We start from the raw sequence: 27,866 nt of genomic DNA on the forward strand, positions 1-27,866 counted from the left end.
TTTTTTTCCACTAAAATTTGTTATTTTTCGTTCAAAATTTAGAAAATGAACTAAATTAAGAGCTTTTAATCATTATATAATTCCTCCAAGAAGTAACAAAATGTATAGTATAGTGTCTTGTGTTTTTAATCTGCGAGAACCAGACACTTGTATTTGGATGAGCTGAATTTTCGTTTTTCATTCATACATTTTTGTTGACTCATGAATGATTCGACAGCTTTTCAGCGGGTAAGACTGGATTAAAATGGATGTTAGGTTCGTAGACGAGTGAAAAGCTAGGAAAGAGAAAAAAAAACGATCGGAATCTGAAAAATTCCTGAATTAAAAGTCATGCTCATCGAGCCAAGAATGGTAATGGTAAGAATTAGATTTTCATGAAAAAAATGTTGAAAATTCGTAGAGCAATTTTTATTGAAAGTCTATCTTAAGTCATTATCTACTGTATTCTTACAAAAAATAATCTGATATAATTAGTTTTTGACGGTCGCCATTATCCACAGACTCTTCAATGCATCAACCAACTCTATCCACACAAATAAAAAAAAAATCTCTCATCCATCAATTTGATCTAGGATCGACATGCAAAATCTATTCATATACCAGTCCATAATTGGTACACCCATCACAGATTGGCACAAGAATAGCTGGAGCAAACAAAGCACGGAAATTTCATCCGCTTACACTGCAGTTAATCTAATCAATCAACATTCAAACATGGACTCGGTCAACACTCAGTTTCGCCCCTCTTCTAACAACACAACGTCAGGGAACAAACAGAAAGAGCAAAAATTGGAACGAAAGCAGAACAAACACAACTACGGGAAAACCATTCTCTGTTTTCCCATGGTAAGTTCCCTACACACCAACCAGACAGACAATGGATGATAGAGCTTTCGAAAGGATGAATGATGAATTTGGGGCTTGACCGGACTCTGAGCTACTTCAGCCAGCTAGTTTTTCGGGGCAGCTCAAATTTTGATTAGCAAACGTCGAACCGAAATCGAAGTGATGTTTATCAAATGGTTCCTGTTTTTTGATGAGCTTACTCCAAGGTTACCGAAATCACAGAAAAAACTATTATTTAACAGAATTTTCAGCAAATTTTCATCACAGAATCTGCGTCAAAGAGCACAGAATTTTGGAAATATTCACAGATTTTTTAAATTTTGAACGTATTTCCAAAATTATGAATTTTAAATCAACGTTAATTCAGGATTTCTAATTTTGTTTTAGAAAATCCTAATAAGATTGGTAATTTTTATTAATTTTTCCTAAATGAAATGTTTTTATTTTTTTTATTTACATAGTATTCCGTCTCACGACATAACTTGACGAACATAATTCCTAAAATTCACTCGGTCCATGGCAACCGTTCTCCAATTCTCGGACACCCCACGTTCACCAGATCACGCTCCACTTGGTCTAACCACCTTGCTCGTCTTGTTCCTACCGGATTCGTAGCGAACACCAGTTTTGCAGGACAGTCGTCCGGCATTCTCGCAACATGTCCCGCCCAGCGTATCTGGCCAGCTTTCACCACCTTCTGGATACTGGATTCGCCGTAGAATCGCGCGAAAATGGTTCATCCTTCGCCTCCACACTCCGTTCTCCTGTACGCCGCCAAAGATGGTTCTTAACACTCGTCGCTCGAATACTCCGAGTGTACGCAGGTCCTCCTCGAGCAATATCCATGTCTCGTGCCCGTAGAGAACAACCGGTCTAATGAGCGTCATATACAGGTTACACTTCATGCGAGGGCTAAGTGAAATGTGAAAAAGACTATTTCTTTATGACTTTTCAAAGAAATTTACGATTTATTCATCACAGAAAAGCATCACAGAATTTCTAGGTAAAATCACAGAACGTCAGAATTTTTCGTCAACCTAAAGAAAATCTTCTGATCAAAATTTAGAAAAAACTTAAAAGTTTTCTCAAAATTATCAAAATTGACAAAATATTAAAAAAAAAAATCAAAATGGTTAAAATGGACAAATTTATCATCATTAATTTTTGTTAGTCGGTTTACAAATTGAAGAGTGGTTCAAAATATCGGAATTTTCATCCTATTGGATGATTCAGAAAGAATTTGGAAACGTGGTTAAGAATATTCGAATTGTCAAAATTGCCACAAAATTTTCAAAATGGCCAAAGTGACAAAAATGAGAAAGACAAAACTGACTAAAATGAGGATGATGACAAAAATGTCAAAAGTGTCACAAAAGACACGAAAATTACGCAAAACTAATGAAGAGGTTAACCACCGTAATGTTTGTATGTTACTTTAATTTGTCGGCCTTAGCGGTGAGAACAAAAATTTGATATGTGATGATATGCTTCTAAATAAATTCTACCCGCTCATTTTCAAATCTTTCATTTTCATCTAACCTTCTATCCACCTATAAAAATTTAAAAAGCTTTAGATGTCCCTACTAAAAAGGACATCACTTTTCACCGCTAAGGCCGACAAATTAAAGTAATTACGCAAAACTTACATAGAATTTGATCAAAGCTTTAAGACAATTACACAAGTTTGGAACAATTGAACAGTATTTTTTTTGGTTAATTTATGACACTTCACCACCTTTTAGCATTCCTGTCTATAATCACTCAACACATCTACAAAAATCACAGAAAAATTGACAGTTAAATGAAACGTTAAATATTGCATTTATTGACCTTTTTTTTAAATGAGATATTGTGTTACTTTTTTTTTCATATGTTGTGTCAGTTCAGAGTTGTTTTATTGTCAGTTTTGTGTGGTTTAAATGTTTTTTTGTGTTATTTTTGTGATTTCTTTGTATATTGTGTGTTTGTTGTTTTTGTGTCATTTTTTGGAAGCATTGTTTGTCATGTTTGAGTGCTAATTGATGTTGGTGTCTTGTCATTTAAATTATTGCTGTTTTATGCTTGTTTTTTATATATATAATATATATAATATATAATTTTGTCACATTATTGATTTTTTTTTTGTATCATTCAATGCCCTCGGAGCCAAATGAGGTTAAAGTGCATTAAAGATTCTTGTGAGAAAACAAGCTTTTAAGTTTGAAAAGTTTTGGTTTTCTTCCTAACAAAACGATGTATGAATAAACTAAAAAGAAAATACAATTCTTAAATATGTTTTTTATTTATGCAGAATCATTGGACATTATAAACTCAAAATTGATCATTTTAACACTTAACCCTTTAAACTGTACTTATGTTTCATTTCATAATTGTATTGATTTCTTTTTTGTCCGTTTTTGGCTTAAGTGAACTTTTTTTCAAATTTTCAATTTTTATTGAGTTTATTTTTATTTTTATGTTATTTTAGGGATCAATTTTGTTAAAATCAATAGATTTTCATTTTTCTAATTTTTAAAATCAAATCTCGACGTTATTTAGACGGAACCACTTGAAAATGCAAACTGCAGACGAAACCTCTTGAAAATGCTAAAAGAATGAACAGTTAATTTCCCCTTTCCTATCACCGTATTGAAAAGAGGAAACATTTTTCGTATCTAAATACCCTCCTCCCATGCCAAATTAGTTTCCATTTGTTCAATAAGTTCTCGAGTTATGACAAAATATTTTTCCTCCTCAGTCCTCAGTTCATTTTTGTTAGTTATAGGAGGTAGGGGTACAAACAATTTAAGAATCATTTCCTTTAACCAAATCCACTTCAATGCCAAGTTTGTTTCCATTTGCATGATCAAATCATCAGTTGATTGATTGATTGTTTGATTAGAGACAAACATCTCTGCAGACAGACAGACAGACAGAAAGAGCTTAACATTTGTGTGAAGTATTGCCTAGCTTATGCAATTACACCACTAGAATTGGTATGAAATTTCCTTTCTAATAAATGTAGATTTTTTGCGGAAATCTTTCGTGAATATACTCAAAATCCAGTGTAAAGTTGAATTTAAGTGCAGAAAAATCTGGAAAATTGCAAATTCACAAAAAAGTTGGAAAAACAGCTGCTATTGAAAATTCGTCAAAAATTCTGTGTTTCGCATTTTGAAAATCTATAGATACACAAATGTGCCAAATTGCGGCAACTTTCCAATCCTCGTTTTAAAATTAATCTGGTATGACTTAAACTGTTGGATTACTAGAGAGCGATGTTAGGCTAAACCAATTACCCTTCTTACGCCCCTGGATCATTAATGAAGAAGGACAATTCAAGTCGAGATCATAAATTGTGCCAAAAACCTACTTGTGACTTGTGAATAAATAGAGCGTGAATTGTAAATTAGTGTTTGATTATTGAGCTCACAAGTATCGCTGAAGGAGCTGATGGAATAGCTCCACCCAACTCAGGAAACTCCCCCACGGAAAAATACAGTCCACGAAGGTATCCCGCACCCCAACATAAACAATTTGGACGGGTCAATGATTAAAAGTATGGTTTTTACAAAACATCCAAACACATCTTTTGTGTTCATCTTCTTAAAAAAATCCAAAAAAATTATCCTTATGTGCAACGTATAACTTCTAACTTCAGCTTTAACTTTTTGGACACTAAGTGAATTTTTTTTAGGATTCCGTAGCTGATCTTCTTTGTTCCGAAGCATGTTTTTTTCTTATACTTTATATAACGGAAAACTGAATTACCAGGTTTTCAAAACTATAAATTTAAATAATAAAAATCGATTACACAAATCGATACGAAACAAAACAAATATAGCGGTTTTAAGCGAGGAGTGTCAAATTGATATGCAAGGTCTGATAAGGGAATTTTTTTTCTTGGACTTTCAGGGTGCGTCCATAAAAAAGTCATCATGGAAAAATTATGACTTCAAGATTTCATTGAGGGTCTCCTAAGATTTTTTTTTATTTGGATGCACCCGAATAAAGTTACAAGCCGCCATACTTCCAATAGTGTCATATTGATACTCAAGAGCGGATTAGAGTTAATCTGTGTTTATTTATTTATTGACTCCTTAATAAAGAATTTATGTAGAAAAAACAAAATAGTTTTTTTCAATAGTTTAAATAGGTTGAATTGTGTATGAAAAGATATACGTTTGTTTAGTTTAAACAATAGAAGATTATATTTTTCATTAATTAAATTTTTTTGTTGAAATGTTTTACTGTATTGAATGGGGCTGAAAATGTTAAAAAAAAAACTTAAAATCCGTATACCTTTGGTTTGTTCTTTTTTGGATTTTTCAATTTTTTTCTATTGCTATTATTTTTTAGTTTTCATGTTAGGGGAACTGGGGGTAAGACGCACACGTTGAAAGAATATTGTATATCTCACAGTTGAAGGATGCAATCCAGTAGTTCGACAAAAAACTTTAAAGGGGGACTGTTCTTCACCAGAAATATATAAACAGCAACCATTGAACAATAATACACGTCCAAATCCTTAAATTTTGAAAGGATTTTTAAAGTATGATTTCCATTTCGTTTGAGGCAAAGTGTGCATTTGGTGTACTCAAACGCGCCGTCAAACGTTGAATACGTGTTTATTGAAAAAAGTGCTTTCGAAACTGTTTGCAAGGTAAAAACACTTTTATTTGACTTTACAGATGGAAAAATATATTGCTACACGCAGTGCTGCCAGATATACTGACATTCTTCTAAAGAGTTAATTAATTTATGTTCAAGTTATGTGTTCCAATTCAACATAGAAATTTCATTAAAAGTGTTATGATGAAAACTGCACATAAATATGAACAAATATGAAACATGCTTTTAGATAAACGGACATGTTTATTAAACATCAGATAAAAAAAATTGTATGTAATGTGATGAATGTAAATACTAATGTTCATCATTAAAACAGATGACAGGTGATTTTTTTGCTTTTAGATGCCATAATTTCTTACGAGAAAAGTTGGAAAATTGCAAGAAAAACTCCATAAAATTTTTGTTTTCTTTTTTCGTCATATTTACGTAACAAAAAAAAAAAAATGACAAAAATGACAAAAATGACAGAAATGACAAAAATGACTTTGTTATTAATGGACAAGCGGGCTCGGTCAGTCTCGGATCCGCAGGCCAGCGTATACTTCGTCTTGGACATATCAATGATAAATCCAATCCTCCCCAGTGTGAAGATCTGGTTCGTCGTCCGTCGTCGTCCGACCGTCCCTCCATGAAGCTGGCCTGTTGACTTCCCACGAATCTGCTTTCTTGTGGCTTTAGGTGGCGTTAGGACTCGGGAAAACACTTTATACGCGACATTGAGGACAGTGATCGCTCGGTAGTTTTCGCAGTCCAATTTTTCGCCGTCTTGTAGATGGGGCATATTACCCCGTCGTTCTACTCCTCCGGTAGCTGTTCTGTGTCCAGATCCGGACCAGGTGTAGGCAATTGGTCAACTTTTTCAGGCCCATTTCGATAAGTTCAGCTGCGATGCCGCCCTTCTTAGCCGATTTGTTGCTATTCAGCTGACGAATGGCTTCCTTAACTTCACTCATCGTTGGAAGTGGCACCTCTATGCCGACGATGTAGCTTCCTCCACCGTCTTGGTCTCCTGCATGTGCGCCGTTCAGGTGTTCATCGAAGTGTTGCTTTCACCCTTTGATCATCCCACGATTGTCCATCAGAACGCGTCCGTCCTTATCCCGGCACATTGTGGCTTGCGGCACGAAGACTTTGCGGGATGCGTTGAATTTCTGGTAGAGCTTTCGTGTTTCCTAGGAACGATGCAGCTGCTCCAGCTCCTCGAGCTCCTACTTCTTCAGCGAGGCTTTTTTGCCTGGAAAATTCGGACTCGCTGCCTCTTCCGCTGTTGGTGATTTTCCACATTTCGACGGGTGCTTCTTAACACTACTGCCGCTCACACGGCGTTCTCTTCGTCAATCACCCTCCAACACTCCTCGTCGAACCAGTGCAGTCGTTCGTTCCACATGCCCGATAACGATGGCTGTCTTGATTGTATCCCAACAGTCTTCGAGAGGGGCTTCGTCAAGCTCGCCATCTGCCGGCAGCGCTGTTTCGAGGAATGCGCGCGTAGATTGCCGTGATCTCATATTGCTTTAGTCATGCGATATTTACCAGAGGCAGGCGTCGGTTTCGTATGGCGTACAGTACGTTGATTTTCGGGTGCATCTTTATCATCACTAGATAGCGGTCTGGCTCAGTAAGTGAAAAAGTGAACCCATGAAAAATCGGCAAATGATGTCCATTTATTTTAATGCATGTCTTTTTTTTAGTAATAAAAATCCACTTCCGAATAATTTCTGTACTAAATTAAGGCATTCATTTTAAATCCTATGTCTTCACTTCAAGCAAGAGAAAATGTCTGTGAAATCTCTTTAAGTAAAAACCAATTTGAGCTTTTCCTTATCGATTTGGAAACAAACATCAACGCTGTGCTGTCGTCACCAAATAAACATTTATTCATTACATTTCCCATTGGTTCGGAATAGTATCGAGATAACGCTTAGGTACGCAAAGAAAAACCTCAATAGAATAAAACTAGAAGCAAAAGGTACCGTCGAGTCGACGTAATTAAACCGGCAATCGGACCAAAATCGACTCTTCCGTTTATCCCCGAATGAAAGCTTCCGCATTCGCAAAAAACTCGCACTCACACTCACTTTTTGCGTACGCCTGCCCAAATTTCTCTATTCATCGGTGAAATCGAATGGATTAGGATCCAAGTTTTGGCTAGATGGAGTATGTGGGTGGGGGGAAAATGTAGTTACGGCTTCCTCTTTCTAAGCAGCATCATTTGGATGGTTTTTCTTGCTCTTTCTTTGGCAAAAACGGATCCCCTAAAAGGTTTTTCAAAGAGGACATTTCCGAGGGGGTAATTTGGCATTTTTTTGGAAAGCTTCCGACGGCGGGTGGCACAATCCTAGGAAAAGCTTTTGATTGCAATATTAAGCCGGATTTGTGTCGTTCAAATAAGCATTAATTACCTTTGTTTGCTTGCCTAAAATAGCAATTCCATTGAAGGAGAGAATCCGTTTGATGAAGTTCAATTTATATTAATGATTTTTTTTCTTGTTTGTGACTCTCTCTGATTGATTCAACGTTTCGATTACTTTTTCATTATATCTTCAATTCTATTGCGCTTCCTGTCAGTGACAGTTTCTATCTATATCTTCTTTCACCGATGTGGTAAAATTGATATTCTTCTCATGAATTTATGCGGTATATACAAACAAACGAAATGGAGCACACATACGCAAATAAGGTGAACCAAGAAGAGTAAGTTTTCAAGCGAGCACTTTAGAGACATCCCCACCTCACCAGCTCAAGTTCAATCCCTAGGGAGGGCGGGTTAACGGCTTGTTTTATCCATCCCACAAAATAACAAGGGGGAGGGATCGTAAAATTTCGACATTTCGCACCAGGAACACTGCTGCTGCCGAATCCATGAAAGCTGGAAGGACCCGCGAAATCCCGCAAGCAGCAAACTGGTGCCATTCCAATTCATACACACGATAACATGTTCCGGTGCTGCGTGGTTGGACCTTCTCGATATGGTTGACGACTAACAAGCCGTGGGATTTAACGGTTTCAATCCGCACCTTCCCTGTATCCCTGCTCATTCGCTCGCTCCAGTGATGATGAAAATCTGTCACCCAGAACGTGCTTGAATACGCGCATTCTGGACGAGCAGCCGATAACAAAAGTTTCCCGGAGCGATTTGGTAGTCGAAAGTGGTTGTGTAAGAGTTTTGACAGAGATTGAGACATTGGGTATCAACGCGATGAGTACGGTGATTAAACAATTCGAAAATCTAAGAGAAGTTAAAATGAAAAATTCACAATATTCAAACATTTAAAAAAATATCATACACGAAAATTACAACAAAAATGTAAAATAACAACTACAACACATGATAAAAATTACACATAAATAAATCACAAAGCACAAGATGAAAATGATTTGAACATAGGGAAAATAGACAATACTAACAGAAAAAAACGCAACACTCATATTAAATGAACACAGAAGCGAAACAATAATGGTACGAAAAAAAAAGAAAAATACTTGAAATCCTCCTTCACTGGGCTGAGACTTGCAAATTTTCGAAAAATTGAAAAATAAAATGAAAAAAAAACTTCAAAACACTCGTTTTTTCGAACTCCTTATGGTTATGTTATGTTGGTTATCCACCATGGGTGCACGGGTTCACCTCAGTTTTGTTGGCATTCGTCCTATCTCGGCGAATGTAAACAACACACGCAGTTGTAGTTAGACGCTAAGAGTTTTACATGTACTTATATAAGGAGAAATTGAGGAAAAATTGAGAAAGAGGAAAAGGGTGAGATGTATAAGTGCATGAGCACAGCCTACCCCTTGATGTAGTATCATAGGGTGAAACCAAGGGGCACATCTGGCACACGAAGCCCAAGGTGGTTTTAGTGGGACGAACCCACACACGGCAGCAAACACCCGGCTGTTATGGTTTGAAGTCAAATTTCCATCTTGTAAAAAAAAAAAAAAAAAAAATGTACTTATATAAACAAGTGGGTTACGCATAATAAAGCATTCCAGTTTTAACCACAGAACGTTTTGGTTGTTGTTTTCTCTCAGCGCTAGTGGAAAGGAGGAAGGAGTGGAATCAATAGTGGAAGTATAACCAGCCAAGAAGCCAATGGAAGGACGAGCCAGCGCCGGGAATCCAGAGGAACGTCGTCGAGCCAGAACCGTGTAAGATTGTCGGACCAGAAGCTGGTAGGTCTTCGGACCGGGAAGCCAGCTGGAGGTCGCCAAACCAGGAGACACGGGAGGGAGGTCATCGGACAGGTGCTTTGGAAGGTCGTTGGTCCGGAGCCATTGAGAGCGGACTGGAATCACTGGTGGTTCGTGGTGCCGAAAGCCATGGAAGATTGGCGGGCCGGTGCCGTGGAAGGTGGTCAAGTTGTAGACCAGGTGATGGTCGTCGGACCAGGAACCTCTGGTGGACTTACGAGCCGGAAAACACGGAAGGTCGTCAAGCCGGTGCCATGGAAGGGCAGCGGACCGGAAAGCAGAGTGAAGGACGTTCAGCTGGTGCCACTGGGAGGCTTCAGGCCTCAGGAGGAGCGTCGAGGCGGAGGGTTTCGATTTGCTGCGAAAGGCGTCGAGCCGTGAAAAACGGCATCGATAGCAAGAAGGGCGTCGGACCAGACGGAAGTTTGTCTTCGAGCGATCTGAAGGACGGTTGTCATCGAGTGGGTCGAAAGATGGTCGTCGAGCGTAACCTTAAGAGGGTCGTTGAGCTGAAGGCGATGGTTGTGGTCCGGCGCAGGGCTTTGCCGAGCGGTGAACAGCGTATGTCGAACAGGTTATGTGCCCAGCACTAGTGGAAAGGAGGAGAAGAGTGGAATCAATAGTGGTATCCAGCCAGGAGGAAGTCAATGGAAGAGCGATACAGTGCCGGGAATCCAGAGGAACGTCGTCGAGCCAGAACCGGGTAAGATTGTCGGACCAGGAGCCTGGTAGGTCGTCGGACTGAGAAGCCAGCTGGAGATCGACAAGCCAAGAGACACGGGAGGGAGGTCGTCTGACAGGTGCTTTGGAAGCTCGTGAGTGTTGACATTCGTCCTATCTCGGCGAATGTAAACAACACACGCAGTTGCAATTGGACGCTAAGAGTTTTACATGTATATAAACAAGCGGGTTACCCAGCTGGCAACTGATTGAACATTGTTATTATAGTCTAGGAATAGAACCCAGTACACCTAGCATATCAAAACCAGACTCGCGCCAGCCAATCCGCTAGAACACATCGGCACTTTTCCCTGCGTTTTTTTTCGAACTTCTTCGGGTCCTATTCCATAAAACGAGTCGAGTAACTCGACTCGACTCCAGTCACTGTCGAGTCTAGCGAAGTGTCGTATTACGGTAGCCGAGTGAAACAGCTGAGTCACGAACCTTCAAGCAGTCGACTCAGTCGAGCTACTCGACTGAAATTTGACTCGACTCGACTACTGTAATACCAAAATGGCTCACTTGAGTAAAATGACTCGTGACTCGTCTTATGTAATGAGGCCCTTCGCATATATTCCAATTAACTGAACATTATTGCGAAAATTAATGTATAATTGATAAAGAAAACAAAGAAAATACTCAAAAACTTGTCCGCACGAATGTTTTTAGACGCCATTTTGAATTTTCCGATAAAACTTCGAAAAGCCGCTAGGAGGAATTGAGGTTTTTTATTCTTCAAATTATTTAGCTCATATAATGACCTTCCATTAAAAAATTTACAGAATTGAATTATATTTCTTAGATTATTTTAAACCGTCATCCAAAAAAGTCCATTTTTTATGCATACGTCAAGTAACAAATAATACTAACACTAGTTTCCAAATTTCAAAAAAAAAAAAAAAAATAGTGAACTTTTATGGCTGACCTATATTTTAAATGTGAAATCGAGCGCTGATTCCGAAAATGAAATTAAAAAAAAATCTAAATAGAACAATTTTTGAGTTATGCTCCAAATATGAAATAAAAAAAATTACTTGTACTCAAATTCAAATATCTCCAACTGCATAACATTTTTTTCGAAATCTTGCTTTTGCATATTAAAAATGAATAAATTTGCTATCGACCATTTGAACTATATTTTTGCGAATGATCGACCGTTTTGTAGACATTAGTGACTCAATGAAGGAAAAAGTTATTAAACACGCATTTTTTTAGTGAAAATATTGTTTTAGCGAAAGTTATTTATAGACTCGAAGGTAACATTGAAAAAAAAATTCCGTTTTGGGTTTTGTTTCAAGTCCAATCAGGTTGCAGTGAAGAAAGAGGTTATTAATGAAAAACCATTTTTATGCCTCCCGAGTAAAATACCTTAAAATCCTATTCACGTTTGAGACTCAAGCAAACCTTCTCCATGGTCGGATCTTTCTGAAATTTATCATTTGACCTTCTATATAAAGTCGAATAAAGTCACTAATATCAACAAAACGGTCGATCATACGCAAAAATATAGTTCAAATGGTCGATAGCAAGATTATTCACCATTAATTTGCAAAAAAGAGATTTCGAAAAAATGTTATGCAGTTGGAGATATTTGAATTTGAGTACAAGTACATTTTTCTTTTTTTTATTTGGAGCATAACGCTAAAACTGTTCTACTGAGTTTTTTTAATTTTATTTTCGGATTCAGCGCCCGATTTCACATTAAAAGTGATCTTTAGTTTACTAAGTTCAAAAATGCTGTATACTTGTGTAATATTTATAAAAGACCTTTCAATCTTTGAAAATCATTCGGTTCTGAATAAGTGACAAAAATGATCTAAAAATTGTTTTATTAAACATCATACGTAAAAATAAAATGCAACACAAAAACACTTCCACGAAACTATTTTATTTTCTATTGTTTTACTGGAACAGCTTTGGCGACTGATTTATTAAAAGTACTGTTTTTACACCTCTTTTTTACACTTTTTGAGGCCATGATCTTAAGAACTTAAAAAAATATTTTTATATGTGCAACATAGGGGAGAGTGAGGATACTTGATCCCTTTTTCTTATTTTCACCATATCTTTTTGGAAAAATTTAGCAACTCGCCGTCTTTGACATTTTCTGACAGCTTGTAACTTCAAGTTTCTATGCTCTAAAAATTAGAACGATACTTGAACCCGTTGATGAAATAGAAGCATTTTCGTGGGAGTAAAAAAATGAGTTTTTTTCTGAAGTTAGGGGAGATTTGATCCCCTATTGAAGGAGACTTGATCTTTTATTCAGGAAGCCCTAATCCTTGTATAAAAATCAAACAAAACCCCAAGATAGAATGTTGATTGACTATTTTGGTCATGTTTGTTCTCATTTCACAATTTATAGCAGACATAAGAAGAAAATTCTATAACTTTGTCAAAACGCTAATAACATTGCATACTTAAAGCCGCTATTTTTTTATAATTAAGAGAAAATTAATTATTTTCGCTCTTTTCTTCAGACAATTGTTTGATAAATATTAGTTTTTGGATAAATATTAGTAATTTCGTAATCAGCAATCATAACGATCAATTCAGAAGAAGAATATGCCGTTTGGAAGGGGGATCAATTGTACCCAACTTTAGGGGATCAATTGTACCCATAATCAACATTTTAGAAAACTTTTTCTGAAAAAATTAGATAGTTTCCATTGCTTTGAAAATATGACATTATGAAGTTCATTTTACGCTCGAACGATTGATACATTAAAACAAATATTTTTTCATAATTTTCCCATGTAAGGAACATTTTAAAGTGATGAAAAAAGATCTTCAAGTTACATTTTGTGAAATTTTTCAAACAAAGTTCAATTACTCAAACAATTATTTTGCTAAAAATTTTTAAACTACAAACATTGTTATTTTGCTCATTTTGGCACATTTTTCTAGAACATTTTATCTTTGTAAGACATTCCAGTTTCGATATATAGCTAAGGAATCAAGTATCCCCAGGGATCAAGTATCCTCATTCTCCCCTATAGCTTCTAACTTCAGCTTTTCTAGGCACTAAAGGTTTTTTTTTCGAGCACTACACTAACTGACTTACAGCCCTTTCCCAAAGGATGTTTTTTTAAATGATTCAAGAGTAACAATCTCAACTCAGCACCTTTAAATCTTTCCCCAGGTCAATAATTTTGCTACAGTTTTTCAAAAAAAAAAAAAATTTAACTCGTTGATTGAAATTTAGTCCCGAATATTGAATTCAAATAAGATTAGACTAAGCTTGCCAAATCACCCAGATTTTACCCGAAGTTTTGCATTTTATTTGCAAAATAAAAAAAATTATTTAAGTCATTAAGATTATGTATTTTACGCCGAAATTTTTTAAGTAAATTTTATCAAAATTAATGTGAACGATTTTTTAAAGCAAAAGTCAAGTGTTTTTTATCATGATTATTTTTTAAAATAATTTTAATATTGGCGGATACCTAAGAAAATATCCCGCATTTACACGGCCCTATACTTGGGGAAAAATATCTGGAAAGCTTAGGTTAGAATAATCCCTGATTTTGTGGTTCCAAATTCGCTATAATCATCAAAATTCGATGTATGTGTTGAGATTTCGGATTCTGTATCCAGTTTATTGTTACCGAACTTCAGTTTGGATCATCATTGAAAAAAATCCTGATTCGAATCTCAGTATTGTATTTCAAACTTTTATGTTCGAAACTTATCCTTTCGGAATATGAAAAGAAAATATTTAGAATTACAAACCATTTTAAGGATTTGAAATTTTGACTATTGATTCTTAAGCAGAATTGGATCTAAAGAAAGGTTCATGGTGATCCACAATTCAAAAATCTCAAAAGGTTTCATCATTCTCAATTTTCCTTAAGATTCACAAGTTGAAATTCCAATAAATAACTGAAGAAAGAATTCACATTGAAAACCAACAAATCAGAATTCAAATATGAGATTCTAGTTGACAAATCTGATCCAAATTTTGCTTTTTGGTTCATGATTAGTAAGAATTATTATCTGAAACTTATCTCTGGAATTCTGATTTCGAACTCGGGTTTCAAAGGCAGAACTCAGATTCGAAATCAAAATTAAAGATTCAGATTCAGCTCGAAGTTAAGTTTTATATTCAAGATAAAAATATCAGTGTGAGAATTTTCATAAGGATTATTATGGTCCTGTATTACAAATCGATGCAAAAGTAGTTCCAAAATTGTGTGGAAGTTAAATAAATTTAATCCTCTCCTGACGAATTTTTCAGATAAAAAAAATTAAACTCACCTTCAGCATTCGCCTTGCCGGAAGCATTTTGGCCGCTCGATTTACTTCTTTTCCCGCTTTTAGCACTACTTTCCGTTTTGTTTTTGTCGGCCGCCGTCGATTGGGCCGGGAAATTTTTCCCATTTTTCTCACCATTTTGCTTGCGACCTTCAGCACCATCTTCTTCCTCGGCCATGGCCACGGTTTCCCTCGATTTGCCGCTACTTTTCCGACTCCCTTGCCCCTCGGCAGACGAAGTCCTGTTTTTCTTTTTCCCCTTCCGCTTTCCAGTTATCTTTGCCAAAACTCCGGCCCCGCTTTCTTCCACACTTTCAGTTGTAGCACCATCTTCATCGTCGTCGATTCCCTTGATGGCATTTTTACGTTTGAATATTTTTAGCCAGCCACAAAAGTTCATTCTTCCTTGCTCCAGGATCCACGTTTGGGATTTTTGGGGATTTTTTCTTTCTACTACTTCTTCTGCGTTCGTCTTCCTCCGGGGGCAAGTTGATTTCCAACAAACCACGTGGATGATGGATCCCGGGAGCCGAAAAACTTTCGCCGGAGATGCTTTTTACATTTTTTTCCCGTTTATTTTTCCTATCTCGGATCACTGCACGAGTCAACGTTTCGAGCGGAATGTTTTGGGTTGATTTGATTTTCGTTCACCTTCGCTTTTTGCAACTTTTGATTGAGTGATGCAACTTTTCCGATGCATTTGTTATGGGAACGATTCACTGATTCCCGGCGAATTCAAGCAAAACTTTGATCGGTTGATTGATTGTTTGTTGATGGAATTTTCGAAGCGGAATGGAGAAATATTCAAGATGGTTGTTGATCCTATCTTATCCTATCACTTTCTTATGACTTTGTTTTTATGTGCAAATATAAATCGAGAGCTATAGAATGTGGTTTCAGATATACAATTCAAATTCAAAACTTGAACAGAATAAAAATTAAGATAAAGAGTTTTTAGTTTGGAATTGCAATCAAAATTCTCATTTTTAGTTAAATATTTTAAAATGCAAATTCTACCTTCAAGATCACTTGTTTAAACTTCAAACAATTTAGCTATTTGCATTCAATTTAATCTATTGCTCAATGATTTGTTTACCCAACACCAACATGCCATGTTTCTGTGATCAAACAAGCGACATTGTTTAGAGTTCACACTCTGAAAATCTCGATAACATCGCCGCGCTCGGCATTTAACAAAAAAAAACTTGTTCACAAACAAGCTCACAATTGTTCCGGGGGAAAAATCGGAAGTGAGGGAGGTTTGCTATTGGAGTTGTTCCTTCGCTGCACACGGAAAATTTGTTCTCCATTCACCAACGACTATACCCAATTGGGGGGGATGTTGTTGGTAGAACAAAAAAGAAAAAAAACATTTAGATTGGATCCTGGATATATGCTGAACTGGGAGCAACAAGCCAAAATATGGCTGCAGATAGCATCACGTTCTCGGTGGTTCTGTTGCGCATTATTTATATGGGAAAATGTAGGTTTTCAGTTGAAAACGATCATTGCTTGTGCTAACACGATTTCGGTGAGCGAGTTTTAAATACCAATAATGTACCTCGAAAAACTTTTATGAATGAACTGAATGAACCATCTGATAACAAGGTTTGTGTAATCATTATCAAATTTGGAATCATTTTGGATTGACAAAAAACAAAACGATGAAAAGCAGCTGAATTAACCAGAAAATGTATAAGGGTGGCAATGGATTTAAAGGAAACATTTCATGAAAACGGACCATAAACATTTTGTAAATAGATTGGCCAAAATAAAATTGAATGTAGAAAATTTCAGCTCAATCGGATTTGATTTGAGGTGCCTAAAAGCACTCAAAGATTTGGTTTTTTTTACCCTCAAGACCGAAGGAGATCGGAAAAAACGGAATTCTTATATTGAAGCCAAATGGCGTCCAAATGCTCAAAATGTCAGAAAAACTTTAAATAAAAATCGGATTTGGAATTTTTAAAATCACCAAAGGGGGTACCAAACAAATTTAAATTTAAATTTTTATGCCAAATGACTTAAGTGCATAAAGCGTGAAGGTCTGGTGTTATCTCGAAAAACTGTATTTTTGACCAAAATGCGACATTCTAAGACTCGTTTTTCAGATGAACGGCCGCTTTACTTAAAAAAGTCCCAGGAAATCGATTGTTGACCAAAAATGTCATGCGTTTCGTTTCAAGCATTTCGAAGTCATTTGGTTTAAAAATTAAAATTTCGGATTTTCGGATTTCTCTTTGTTCCCCTTTTGGTGATTTTTGAGGGTCAGAAATCAAGACCGATTGAGCTGAAATTATGCACTGATAATTTTATCGGGCCAATCTTCAAAATGTGCTTGGTCAGTTTGCGAAATTCGACATAATCGATCTGGCTGCAGCCAGTTCGTAGAAACATGACTTGTCACTAGCAAGACTTAGTTTTTTTTTTAGAAATGGGACACTTTCTTTTGCAGAAAGCTAATTTCCTAGTTATCGGACATACAGAATTTTGACAGTAAATTGTTACTTGTAAAAAGTACCATCCGAACTAGTTAAAATTAGTTAAAATTTTATAATTTATCGTTTTTGAGATATTTACGATGCAAGAGAAAAGGGAAAAAAAATATTTTGCACAGTTTCCTAAAAATTCATCACTATCAAATCGACAGCTGGCAAAATCGGTGATTATTCAAAAAAAAATCTTTATGATATTGGTGGAAAAGTACGCAAACAGTGTCAAAAATGTCCATAAAGTTCGAATCATGCGTTGAAGTGAAACAAATGATAATTAACTACGATAAAGGGTCATCAAGGAAGTCTAGGCTCGTACCAGAATTTATAATTTTCAATGAGCAAAAATTGTGTTGATCGCTGAAATTTCCCGCAATTTTTTCTCCGATAAGCTTAAAATGTTGCCTAGCTATGAGCCATTGAAACCTAACCTCAAATAACAAAATTCTGCTAGTTTCAGAGCTCGTAAACTATATATACGGTTCCGAAGCAAGAGAAAGGTGATTTCTGATGGACGATAAAATTTATGAAAAACCCTATTTCAAACAAATTCCAGCGTTTGAATCTTATAACGTTACTAATCTTGGCAATGTGCCTTGCAGATTGAAGTATGTCTTTTCTGGTTGTATTTTTTTTAATATAATGATTTCCCAAGACTCTGCTGCTGTGAAAAAAAAATTTTTTCAAAACGAAATCTTTGGTTTTCACTGTTTTGAAAGCTTTAAAGAAGTACTCTTGTATGTACATATATTTCGCATTTTACGATCTTAACTAACCGTTTATACTTGAAGTTCATAGTGATTCTGCTTCGTTTTTGACAGATTTTGCCAGCAAACATTCCAGTAAAAACGTTTTTTTTTGTGGCTCAAAAATAATCAAGTTTTTTAGAATTCGAAATGCTGAATCGATCAACTTGCGCTCAGTTTCTTTCAAAACAGAAGTATTGGAAAAAAAGTAGCGGAAATTGAAAAAAAGGATACAGCCACCCAAAATACAGATTTGACAAAGTATAAGAGGGAAAAAAAACTGATCAATATCATTACTGCAAAAAAATTGTTTGCCGGCTGATAGGAGATACCAAGAATAAAGTAGAAATATTTCTTTTCAAATATTTTCATGAATTATCACGAGATTACCTTAATTTCTTTCATAGAAATTGTTTTAATTAAACGAATGTTTTTTTTTGTAACTCGTAACATTCGTAACTATCCCACTCCTAAATGAACTAAGTTTTACAAAGTAGATCAGTTTGGCCAGCAAGTTTCCAATTTTGAATTCCTGATTGAAATTTTATGGTTTTTCCTGCTCCAAAATGCGCAAAATGATAATCAGTTTTTTTTACTAGTAATGAAGAAATTTGTATGCAAGTGTAACGTTAAAGTGTGGGTTGACTTAATTTTTTTTTTTAGTTTAATATTGAAACTCAAAGCTTATTTAGAATATAATTCTAGTTGTTTTAACCTAAACCGATAATTGTTACCTTCTTTTCAGTCTTTCACATATTTGCTAGTCATAAGGGAAAATATTTAATTTTTATTATTTGCATGCGATAAACTATAGTTTTGATATGATGCCATGATTGCATGCCCATTATATGTACTTTAAAAATTTCAAGAAAAATTTAAGTTCATTATTGAAATCTTGCTTCTGAATTCTTAAATTTGAAACATAATCATGCGTGATGAATTTTGTATTTAATAATCGATACATAAATCAACTAAATTTCAAGTTTGGATTCAATATTCAAATTTTAATTTTTTATTTTTGACGCTTATTTTATTTTAGGAATGGAAAATCAAGTTTTATTTGATAGCTTGGCAACTGATTGATATTCTAATATTTTCCTTCAAAAGTTCTTCTTATATTGATGTTTTTATTGAATATCTTGAAATTTATTATTAGAATGCGCTGAGTTCTAGATATCTGAATCTATTTACCTAAATTCTGGTAAATTCATCTAAATTTTAAGTCGGAATTTCCAGTCCTATCTTAAAAGTGCATGCTTTTACTCGATTTTTCAATTTGAAATCCTACTGGTTTACGTGAAAAATGTATACAAGAATCATAGAAAAACTTGGTACACCTTCTGCCTTCTGTGCGTTTATCAATGAACCAAATAAAATGTATGGTGGCATCTTATTGTACAGTAAGATGGGTTAAAATTAATAGGATTTCTAGCCTTTTGTCCTAGACTGGCTTACTCTTGGAAAACGTCCTTATTTATCTCTAAATATCAAAAATTTGTCTCAAATACAAGAAAAACTACACCAAAACTGTATATTTACTGAAGAAAAAAATTGAACTGTGATATAAATCAATCTGCTGCTTCTTAACGCTTAGATTTCATTAGGAAGGGTGTTTGTTTGCGAGCCTTCGATAAAATAGATTTTTCAAGATTTTGAAATAACATTTTTACTAACATTTGAAATGTTCAAAACCAAACCAAGTTTTTCCCAAATTGAAACTCAACATGTAGGGTTTTGAACGTAGAAAAAAGTTTTTAGATATTTTGACATTAGACTTAGTTATTGATGATTATGTGGAAAAAATTCATGTTGATCAAGGCTACCCCGGTGATGAATGTTACCTCGTTTTACGGTATTTTTTTCTGGCATTTTTTCCGCATGGGACATTTCCCAATTTTCAAAAGTTAAAGTTGAGCTAAATTAGAAGAAAATATTTTAGAAACCAAGTAGATAAGTACTTCGAGGTTATGTCGTTTAACAGAAATTTGATGTTTGATTTTTGAACTAATGTTTTGATAGTTTTGGACCATTTGTAGTGTGTTAGTTTATATAACACAAAGAAAGAAATTTGATTTTTTTTTAGAATTATTTATTTAAATATTTTATCAATCAAATTAAAAAAACTTGAAATATGGTTATGATTATTTTTGATTTTTAATAAAGGTAATGTAAGCTCAATTGAAAACAGTTGAATATAAGTAGGTAAAGTCACGCAAAAAAATCTTATTTATTTAAAAACAACTATTGATCATTAGATCTTTGTAAAAATAGCAGAAAATTAGTTGACCGAGTAAGGTTGAATAACTAAATTCACATCTCTCATTCAAAGTTCTATTAACATTCGATTATCTATTAACATTCGATTATTTCATCAAATTACTAGGATATTTTTGTCTAACTCTTCAAAATAACTCTCCAAGTTTGAATGTGTTTGTTAGATTTCTGCTAATTTTTCCAAATTTCGTTTCAGTATAAAGTGTTTTTCTGAAAAAAACAATAATAATAATAAGCTCCTGATGCAAACTCAAACATCATAAATTCTGGACTAGTATCTAATAATTCCAGTTATAAGATAGATGTTAAGCCTAAATCTTAGTTTTCGAGATGTGGATTAAATCAAAAACTGTCTGATTTCAACTTATGAATCCACATTAGAACTATAAATAGAGTCGCAGCATTTAGATGTTTTTAAATTCCTTTCACTTAATTCTTCCCTAAGGTTTATTTAAGGTCTATTTTTCCAGATATTCGAGAAGAAAGTGCACAACAATACAAAAGCATTAAATATTAACGCTATATAATTTAACTACCAAGACTTAACGTATTAAAACTTCACAGTTGTGAAAAGTTAATATTATTTAAAAACTTTTTTACATTCACTGCAGTGCACAATAGGCGTGAGCTGAGAAATAGTTTATGGTCGAGAAATTTTTTCAAAGACGATTCTTTGCTAGATAAATGTATGCGCTGAGTTCAAAAATCTATGTTTTTTTTAAATGAATTCCCAACTTTTCCTGGCATTTTACTCATGAACATAATATCCCGTCATTTTCCCGCTCTTCCCGAATGGTTTACAATCCTGAAATAAACGACTATGGATTGTAAAGTTTCTAAGAAAAAGTTTAGTCATGATGAAATGAATGAATTTTAGGATTTGAAAGGTTTATAAATGGGAAAAATTATCGATAAATAATTTTACCGGATTTGATTTGAAATTCCAGGTGTTTACCTGGTTCTCTCGGTCCCATTTTCGTTTCCGGTCCCGGTTCAATGGCAACCCTGAATAAATTTCAAGAAAAATTTAGATTTTTAGGAACACAAAAATGCCACTTTCAATTCGTAACTTTTTTTTAATTTTTCGGTCATCAACGCCAATTTTTTCATCGGAAAAAAGTAATTCATGCATGAGTTATCTGTTATACAAAAATTACAAAAATAGTAAAAATAACTAAATTTAGAAAATGACAAAAATTTAAAAAAAAAACAAAATGTATATAACGACATGATTAGAAAATAACAAAAAAATGACAAAAACATAAAATTGTCAAAATTACAAAAAATGACAAAAATGACAATAGGGTAATTTGCCAATGATTGCACAGCTAAGCACAAGAATTTGGTTTTTATGCAGTATTTTTGTCATTTCAACTGAATTTGCTCGGTTTTTTTTTGTCGATTTTATTCGTGTAGGTTTGTTCAACAAAATCCAAAAGTTCAAATGTTAGAAAACAGTTACATAAAAATTTAAAAAAAAAATCGTTAAAAACAGGTTGTCTAGTCTGTGCCCAATAGTTGCACAAGAAAATTTGATGTCGTGCCTTATGTTGCCCGAATTTTTTTTTCAATACTGGCACATTGCACATCTTAAAAGCCTATTTAAGGCTCAGCCAATATGATATTTGGCATGGAAGCTTATTAAGCGAACTTCTAGTTCAAATTCAATCCGCTTTGAAGACGGCCCCGTTTGAAGGGGGTCGTCTACACAATCCATCCAAGGCACAATGGGAAAATTTGGACCCGAAATCCGAAAAAGCCTGGTCAAAAAATTATCTTGCATGAAATTTTCTCAGAAGTTCCAATCTGTCGTCGGATTTGACCGAAACAATCTAAATGGAGTGTTATTTGACCTTATTTACCCAGTAATGGGTTGTTTTTCTTTATATGTCCTTACAGCATGCAATTTTAGGTCATAGAAATTCCATAAAACGTACTAAAAGGCTGTTTAACGCTTAAAATATTTGAAAAGGGACTATGTAGATAAAAGGATGCTATCTGTTTTGCCGCTATTTACCCCTATGTAAAAAATGTAAGGAAAATTGTCAGAAAAAGCACATTTTACAGCAGAAAATATCGTAAACAGCCTTGTTTCATCAGAAAACATTCCAGTCAACTTGATCCAGTATTATTTTTGAAAAAAAAAACCGAAAGATGGCTGAAATATTGACAAGTTTAGTCAAGTTTAGATGGGGCAGAGGACAACGACTGGCAAATCACCCTACTTAGAATATGACAAAAACCAACAAAAATGACAAAATTTCTAATTTTTGTTTTTTTTTTTTAGTTTAGCCACTCGGTATGATTCCTATGCATTCATGCTTTCATATCAAATATGGTTCCTTTTGCTAGATAAATTTTCGTCTTGTTACATAAAGGGGGGGGGTCTCCGTGGCAAATTTGCTTTCATTTTCTTGTTTAGTTTTAGAGCTATCCCCCAAATTTGTATGATTAGTTCTTGAGCTTCACAACAAATATTTTTAGAGAATCTCCCCACTGTGAGGCTGGTGGGCCTCAACTCAAATAATACCAAATTTTATTTCATTTTCTTTAAGAGTTTTCGAGATGTAACAAAAATGTATGGGATCCCTCTTTATCATGCTCTTTCTTCCCACTTGAAAAGAGAGAAGGGTCTCGAATAATCATAAAAACACCCCAACCTGAAATACACCCCCATGCCAAATTTTTGTCTATTTGCTTGATTAGTTCTCGAGTTATGCTAAAATTGTATGGGAGTCGCTCTCTCGCATTTGTATGTTCCGACTAAAAGGATAATACTTGACATTGTGAATCCATCAACATTGCGTCATTTTGTTCCTTTCGATATTGCAACCACGGCGTAGTAAATTTAATGCTGAAAAGCTTTATTATGATCAGATAAATGGCTAGTTAGTTTTATAACGGTTTTATGAGAGCCACGCTTAAATTTGACGTTACTCTCGCAAGCCAACCAATTACATGATTTGGATGAGTTCCGCATTTCTGAGTTGTTAATCATTAGTACAGTAAATTAGATACCATGAGTTGAAGTCGAATTTCGTTGTCTGGCGCCATCTTGGGGCTGTGTGGCAGCGGCCTAAAGAATACTGCCACTGGGATACTGGTCCATGTCGTACGAGGCGACTTATCCAGTACCTCCCAGATACGTTTATCTCATATTTCTGTCTATTGGAAATCAATGAGGTTGTATCTGGGAAGAGGAGAAAATGGGTGAAGGTCAATCATAACATGCAGATTTTAGAATTGTTTTCAGTTCGGAATTCTGTAAGCCAAGTTTTGAATCTAAATCGGTTTTGAATACTTGCTGATATTTTTGAACTTTTTGACCTATTTTCTTTCGGGGAGGATATGGCAATAGTGCGAATTGCCAAATATGCATTTGCACAAGTTGTATTCTTCCATAATTATTTTCTTGTTTTGTCAATTTGGAAAATGATCTATTATTTAACAAATATCTTTACTTTCTTGGTAATTCTTTCAATAAAATCTCTATACATGTGATTCTTAAATGTAAATCTCGTTTATGTACACATCGCTTACAGCCCAATGGGATTTATTTTTTTATTTTTTGGCAATCTGTTATGATTGGCTAAGTTGAAAACTTTTAAAAATTTGATCTACCATCTACCATCAGTAATATTTGTGACATCTAATAAATTCTTCATATTTGTCCTTGTTTTAAGACTAGAGTCCAGTGCCTTCTATCTTCAGTTTGATAACACCCTCTTGTGGAAGTAAATGGCCTTTCAGAAATAGATATTTAATTAAAAAAAAAACCGACCTGGTACTTCAATCATGCAAGCCGTACAAATGTCGTTTTCAAGTAACAAATGTTCAAAAATATATTTTTTTTTCGTTTAGGTAGCCAGAAAGCTTTCAAATTTATTATCGTATCTAGTTGGAAGTCAAAACTAATATCGCATATCGACAGTTTCACCAAATATGTGTAACTTCTCTTGTATTGAAACATGTGACAAGTTCACTTAGCCTTGCATGTGCTTTCGTAAATATCGCTTAAATTAAAAATAATGTTCAAAACTACTCGTTACTGTACAGATAGCCAAAGGGCTTTAAAATCGCTTCCCACGTCCAGTTTGTAAATATATCGCAAGGTAATAAAAAAGCCTTGCCGTCACATCGGATTGCTGTGTATCAAAATTCACCTACTTATGCACTCTTCAAAGCTGCTTTTTTAATTTCACTTTAAAGAAACTCATAGTAGCTATCTGACCAGAGCACTAACTGGTCTGTAAAATAAATACAAACTTTGTATAATGAATTTCCTGTTTGGTTTAACTATGATTCCGAGGTAATAGGTACTACCTATATTTTCCTTCCACCTAGAGTGTGATTGCCCTTTTTTGACTGACTACATTTCATTGGTATGTCTGAAAGTTTAAAGAAAAAAAATCATTTCAAATGTAATTTTATGAAGTGCAAATGCTTGAAATCCCTATGTGGGTAGGCTAAATGCCAACTTAAATCAGATTTTTTTATAAGTCCTCACTGTAGCATCCTGGTCGGAGCATTCTCTGATCAGTGTAAAATCAAATCTACTCAAATAATTTATGATTCTTAAGATTCTTTCCAACTCATATGTAACTGTCTCTCGTTCACTTTATAACTTTTCTGTACTCTGTCAATCATGTAATAATTGAATCTAATTCTAAGAATTTAAACTAAAGTAACATTTTGTCATTCTTTACCCCATAAGAGCTTTAACGCTTAAAAATCGCTATGTGGATAGGGTTTATGCCATACTTTGTCAAGAATTCCCATGTGGATAGCCTACATGCCATGTTTAATACGTTGAATTTATTTTCTTATGCTATTTATATGTTTTCAGATTCCTGAGGTATATGATGAAATCTGCAAAAAAAAAGGCTAGGCACAATTTTCCCGTTTGTTTGGATAACGTGGCGCTTTTCAGCCTAAACCTTTTCTGATACTTGATACCTGAAGTCAAATTTCGTTGTCTGGCGCCATCTTGAAAGCAAACTTTAAAATGTTCTAAAGGACTTAATATCGCATGAAACCCACACAATATGGGTATTAGGTGAAACAGCTAAACTAGAAGAAATCGGATTGCGCTTTCTGACGCCGCGGCGCGCCGTCTTGTAATCCAAGATGGCAGCTTCCACTTAACTTTCGAATGCTGTTGATCATTGAAAATCTCTACAATATTGGTATTGGGTGAAATGGCGGAACTAGAGGAAGTCTAATTTCGCTTTCTTACGCCACATGAAATCCAAGATGGCGGCTCTCTATTAACTCTAAAATGCTGTAAACGACTTAAAAGCACATGAAACCCCTACAAAATGGGTATTGGGCGAAAGGGCTAAACAAGTAGAAGTCAAATTTCACTCTCTGACGCCACCAAAGTTGGTGACTTATGCTAATCTTCAAAATACTGTAAATGATCGAAAATCTCATTGAAATTCCATGCTATTTTCAGTTGATTACAGCATTTTCAAGATAACTGGAAGCCGCCATCTTTGATTTCAAGATGGCGTCAGAGAGCTAAGATCGACTTCTACTCGTTTATCCCTTTACCCAATACCCATATTTAGGAAATTTCATACGATTTTCAGTGATTTACAGCCTTTTGAAGTGCAACGGAAGCCGCCATATTGGATTTCATGATGGCGTCAGATAATGAAATTCGACTTCTTTTTGTTTAGCCAAATCACCCAATGACATCGAATTATGGGGATTCAAGCTATTATCAGATTGAAAAGAAAAGATTTCAAGATGGAGTCAGATAGCGAAATTCGACTATTGCACAATTAGCTCTTTCACCCAATACCCATATTGTGGGGGTTTCATGAGATTTTCAGTCATTTTAAGCTTTGAAAAGAACAACGGAAGCCGCCATCTTGGATTAATGATGCTCTTTCACTCAATACTCATATTGTAGAGATATTCATACACCTTCCGGTGATTTGAAGTTTTTCAACGAGTTTTATTTATTTTTTATTTGGCTTAAAAACAACACACATGACTTATCAAAATTTAAAAAAATGGGAATTCCTATTCAAATATGAGCAATCTAGCCTGAGCGTGTCCTGTTTTGACATCTTGGTCGAGAACTGTCACTTAATTTGTGAACCTCAAAATTGAAGTCTCATATAATCTTACGGAAAATAAAAGACAGTTAAAATATTTTGAAAAACATATTTTAAGGAACAAATATGGAGTTTGAAATGTTTTAAAACTACCACACAGCCTGAGTTAAAATCTACAGAAATGTGCTTTGACAAAGTAAACGTCAAAATTTTAAGTCATTAGGAATGTTAAAAAAATTAATTAAATTTGAGTCTACTATAACTATTCAAAACTTATCTGTGGTTAAACTGGGCCAACTCTTAGGCAACTTTATATCTCCAGCCACCAGAACATTGTAATACTTTTACAATATTTTGTTTACTCAAAACACTTTTTTGATTATTTAATTCACACAACGGGAACTTGGCTTTGAATTCTTAAAAGCTCGAATATTTAGTATATGATACGCGAATTGACACTGCACTCGACTGCAGGATGCAATGAATCTTAAATGTTTGTTCCGAATTGGAAGAGCTGTTCTGGACGAAGAAGAGAACCTATAAATAACTGAACATTCCGATACAGCACTTCCAGGCATCATTCCCATCGCATTCGAGAGGTGTGTGCAGGAATTTGAATTCAATTACAGGAAAACGCTTCCCCAACTCTGCCCAAGAATGAGCTGCACTTCACTTGACTGTTAATGTTGTTGTTTCCAAGTTCGGAACACCATAAAATATCTTCCACTCATGTGTAAGCCGTACACAATCCTTCCCTGATGGTACGAAACGCACGTCGAAAGGTTGATTTGCCGGCAGCAGGTATTGCATCAAATTGCTCACATTTCGTTTTGGACACCCACCCACGCTCACAGACATTTTCCTATGTTTTGGATATTTTCGTAGCAAGATATATTGCAAAACATCAGCTGAACTTCACTCCTCCCAAAAGATCCAGCCGGTATCGTTCCTGTCACTCGCTGTGTGTGTCACAACTACACACCGAAAGCGTGAAATCGATCCATTTTTCGGTGGGCACATGGTCCTATTTCCATATTCCGGCTGCCTGGTTGCATTGCAAATTTCTACCGGAGGCTATCGAAGAATTTACACGGGAATCGCCATACCAGCTTGCCAGAAACCGGAGATGAGAAAAACACGATTTTCCAACACGCTCTTCCACAGCCCTCTGCCCCATTCCGGAAATCCGTACCGTATGGAGGAAAACAACTTCCAAACAATATCTGCCAGTTGTTGACAATTTTTGTTCCGCGGCCGAGATCCGGTTCTCGAAGTCAACGCGCGCCAGTAAGAACTGAACGACGAGATGCTTTGTCCTGGTGAATTTTATACACGCTAACACTGGATAGAGCTTCGGAATTCGGGATTTCCGAGAGCGCGAAAGCTCGCTTCTACACGAAACTGAGAGATTCTGATCTAAAGGACCAAGGGTTGCCAAAAACACGCTAAAGGTAACAAAGCTTTGGGAGAAAAATTCAGGAAGTTTACAAATTTTTTAGATTGAAAATGTTCGATTTTTTTAATTTAATTTTGGGCATTGATCATTTGTCATTTTTTTCATTTTTGTAATTTTTGTCAATTATGTCAATTATGTCATTTTAGTAATTTTTGTCATTTTTGTCATTTTTGTCATTTTTGTCATTTTTGTCATTTTTGTCATTTTTGTCATT

General features: G+C 35.1%; 1 protein-coding gene across 5 annotated transcripts in view; it reads right to left on the reverse strand.

Moving 5' to 3' along the window:
• LOC129747268 (cytochrome b5 reductase 4) overlaps positions 1-27,866 on the reverse strand; it is a 257,924-nt gene that overhangs the window by 113,113 nt on the left and 116,945 nt on the right. Inside the window, exons 1-2 of one of the 5 annotated variants that reach the window (XM_055741378.1) lie at positions 27,389-27,433; positions 14,623-15,364 (exon numbers count right to left, since the gene is read on the reverse strand). The exons of 3 other annotated variants lie outside the window; for them this stretch is intronic. In XM_055741378.1, coding sequence (XP_055597353.1) covers positions 14,623-15,019 — 397 coding nt within the window. In that variant the 5' untranslated portion in view covers positions 15,020-15,364; positions 27,389-27,433. Of the gene's footprint in view, positions 1-14,622; positions 15,365-27,388; positions 27,434-27,866 lie in introns of those variants that run through there. One more of the 5 variants, XM_055741379.1, reaches the window with a different exon arrangement.

Source organism: Uranotaenia lowii, chromosome 2, assembly GCF_029784155.1.
Source record: "Uranotaenia lowii strain MFRU-FL chromosome 2, ASM2978415v1, whole genome shotgun sequence".
NCBI classification, from domain to species: Eukaryota; Metazoa; Arthropoda; class Insecta; order Diptera; family Culicidae; genus Uranotaenia; species Uranotaenia lowii.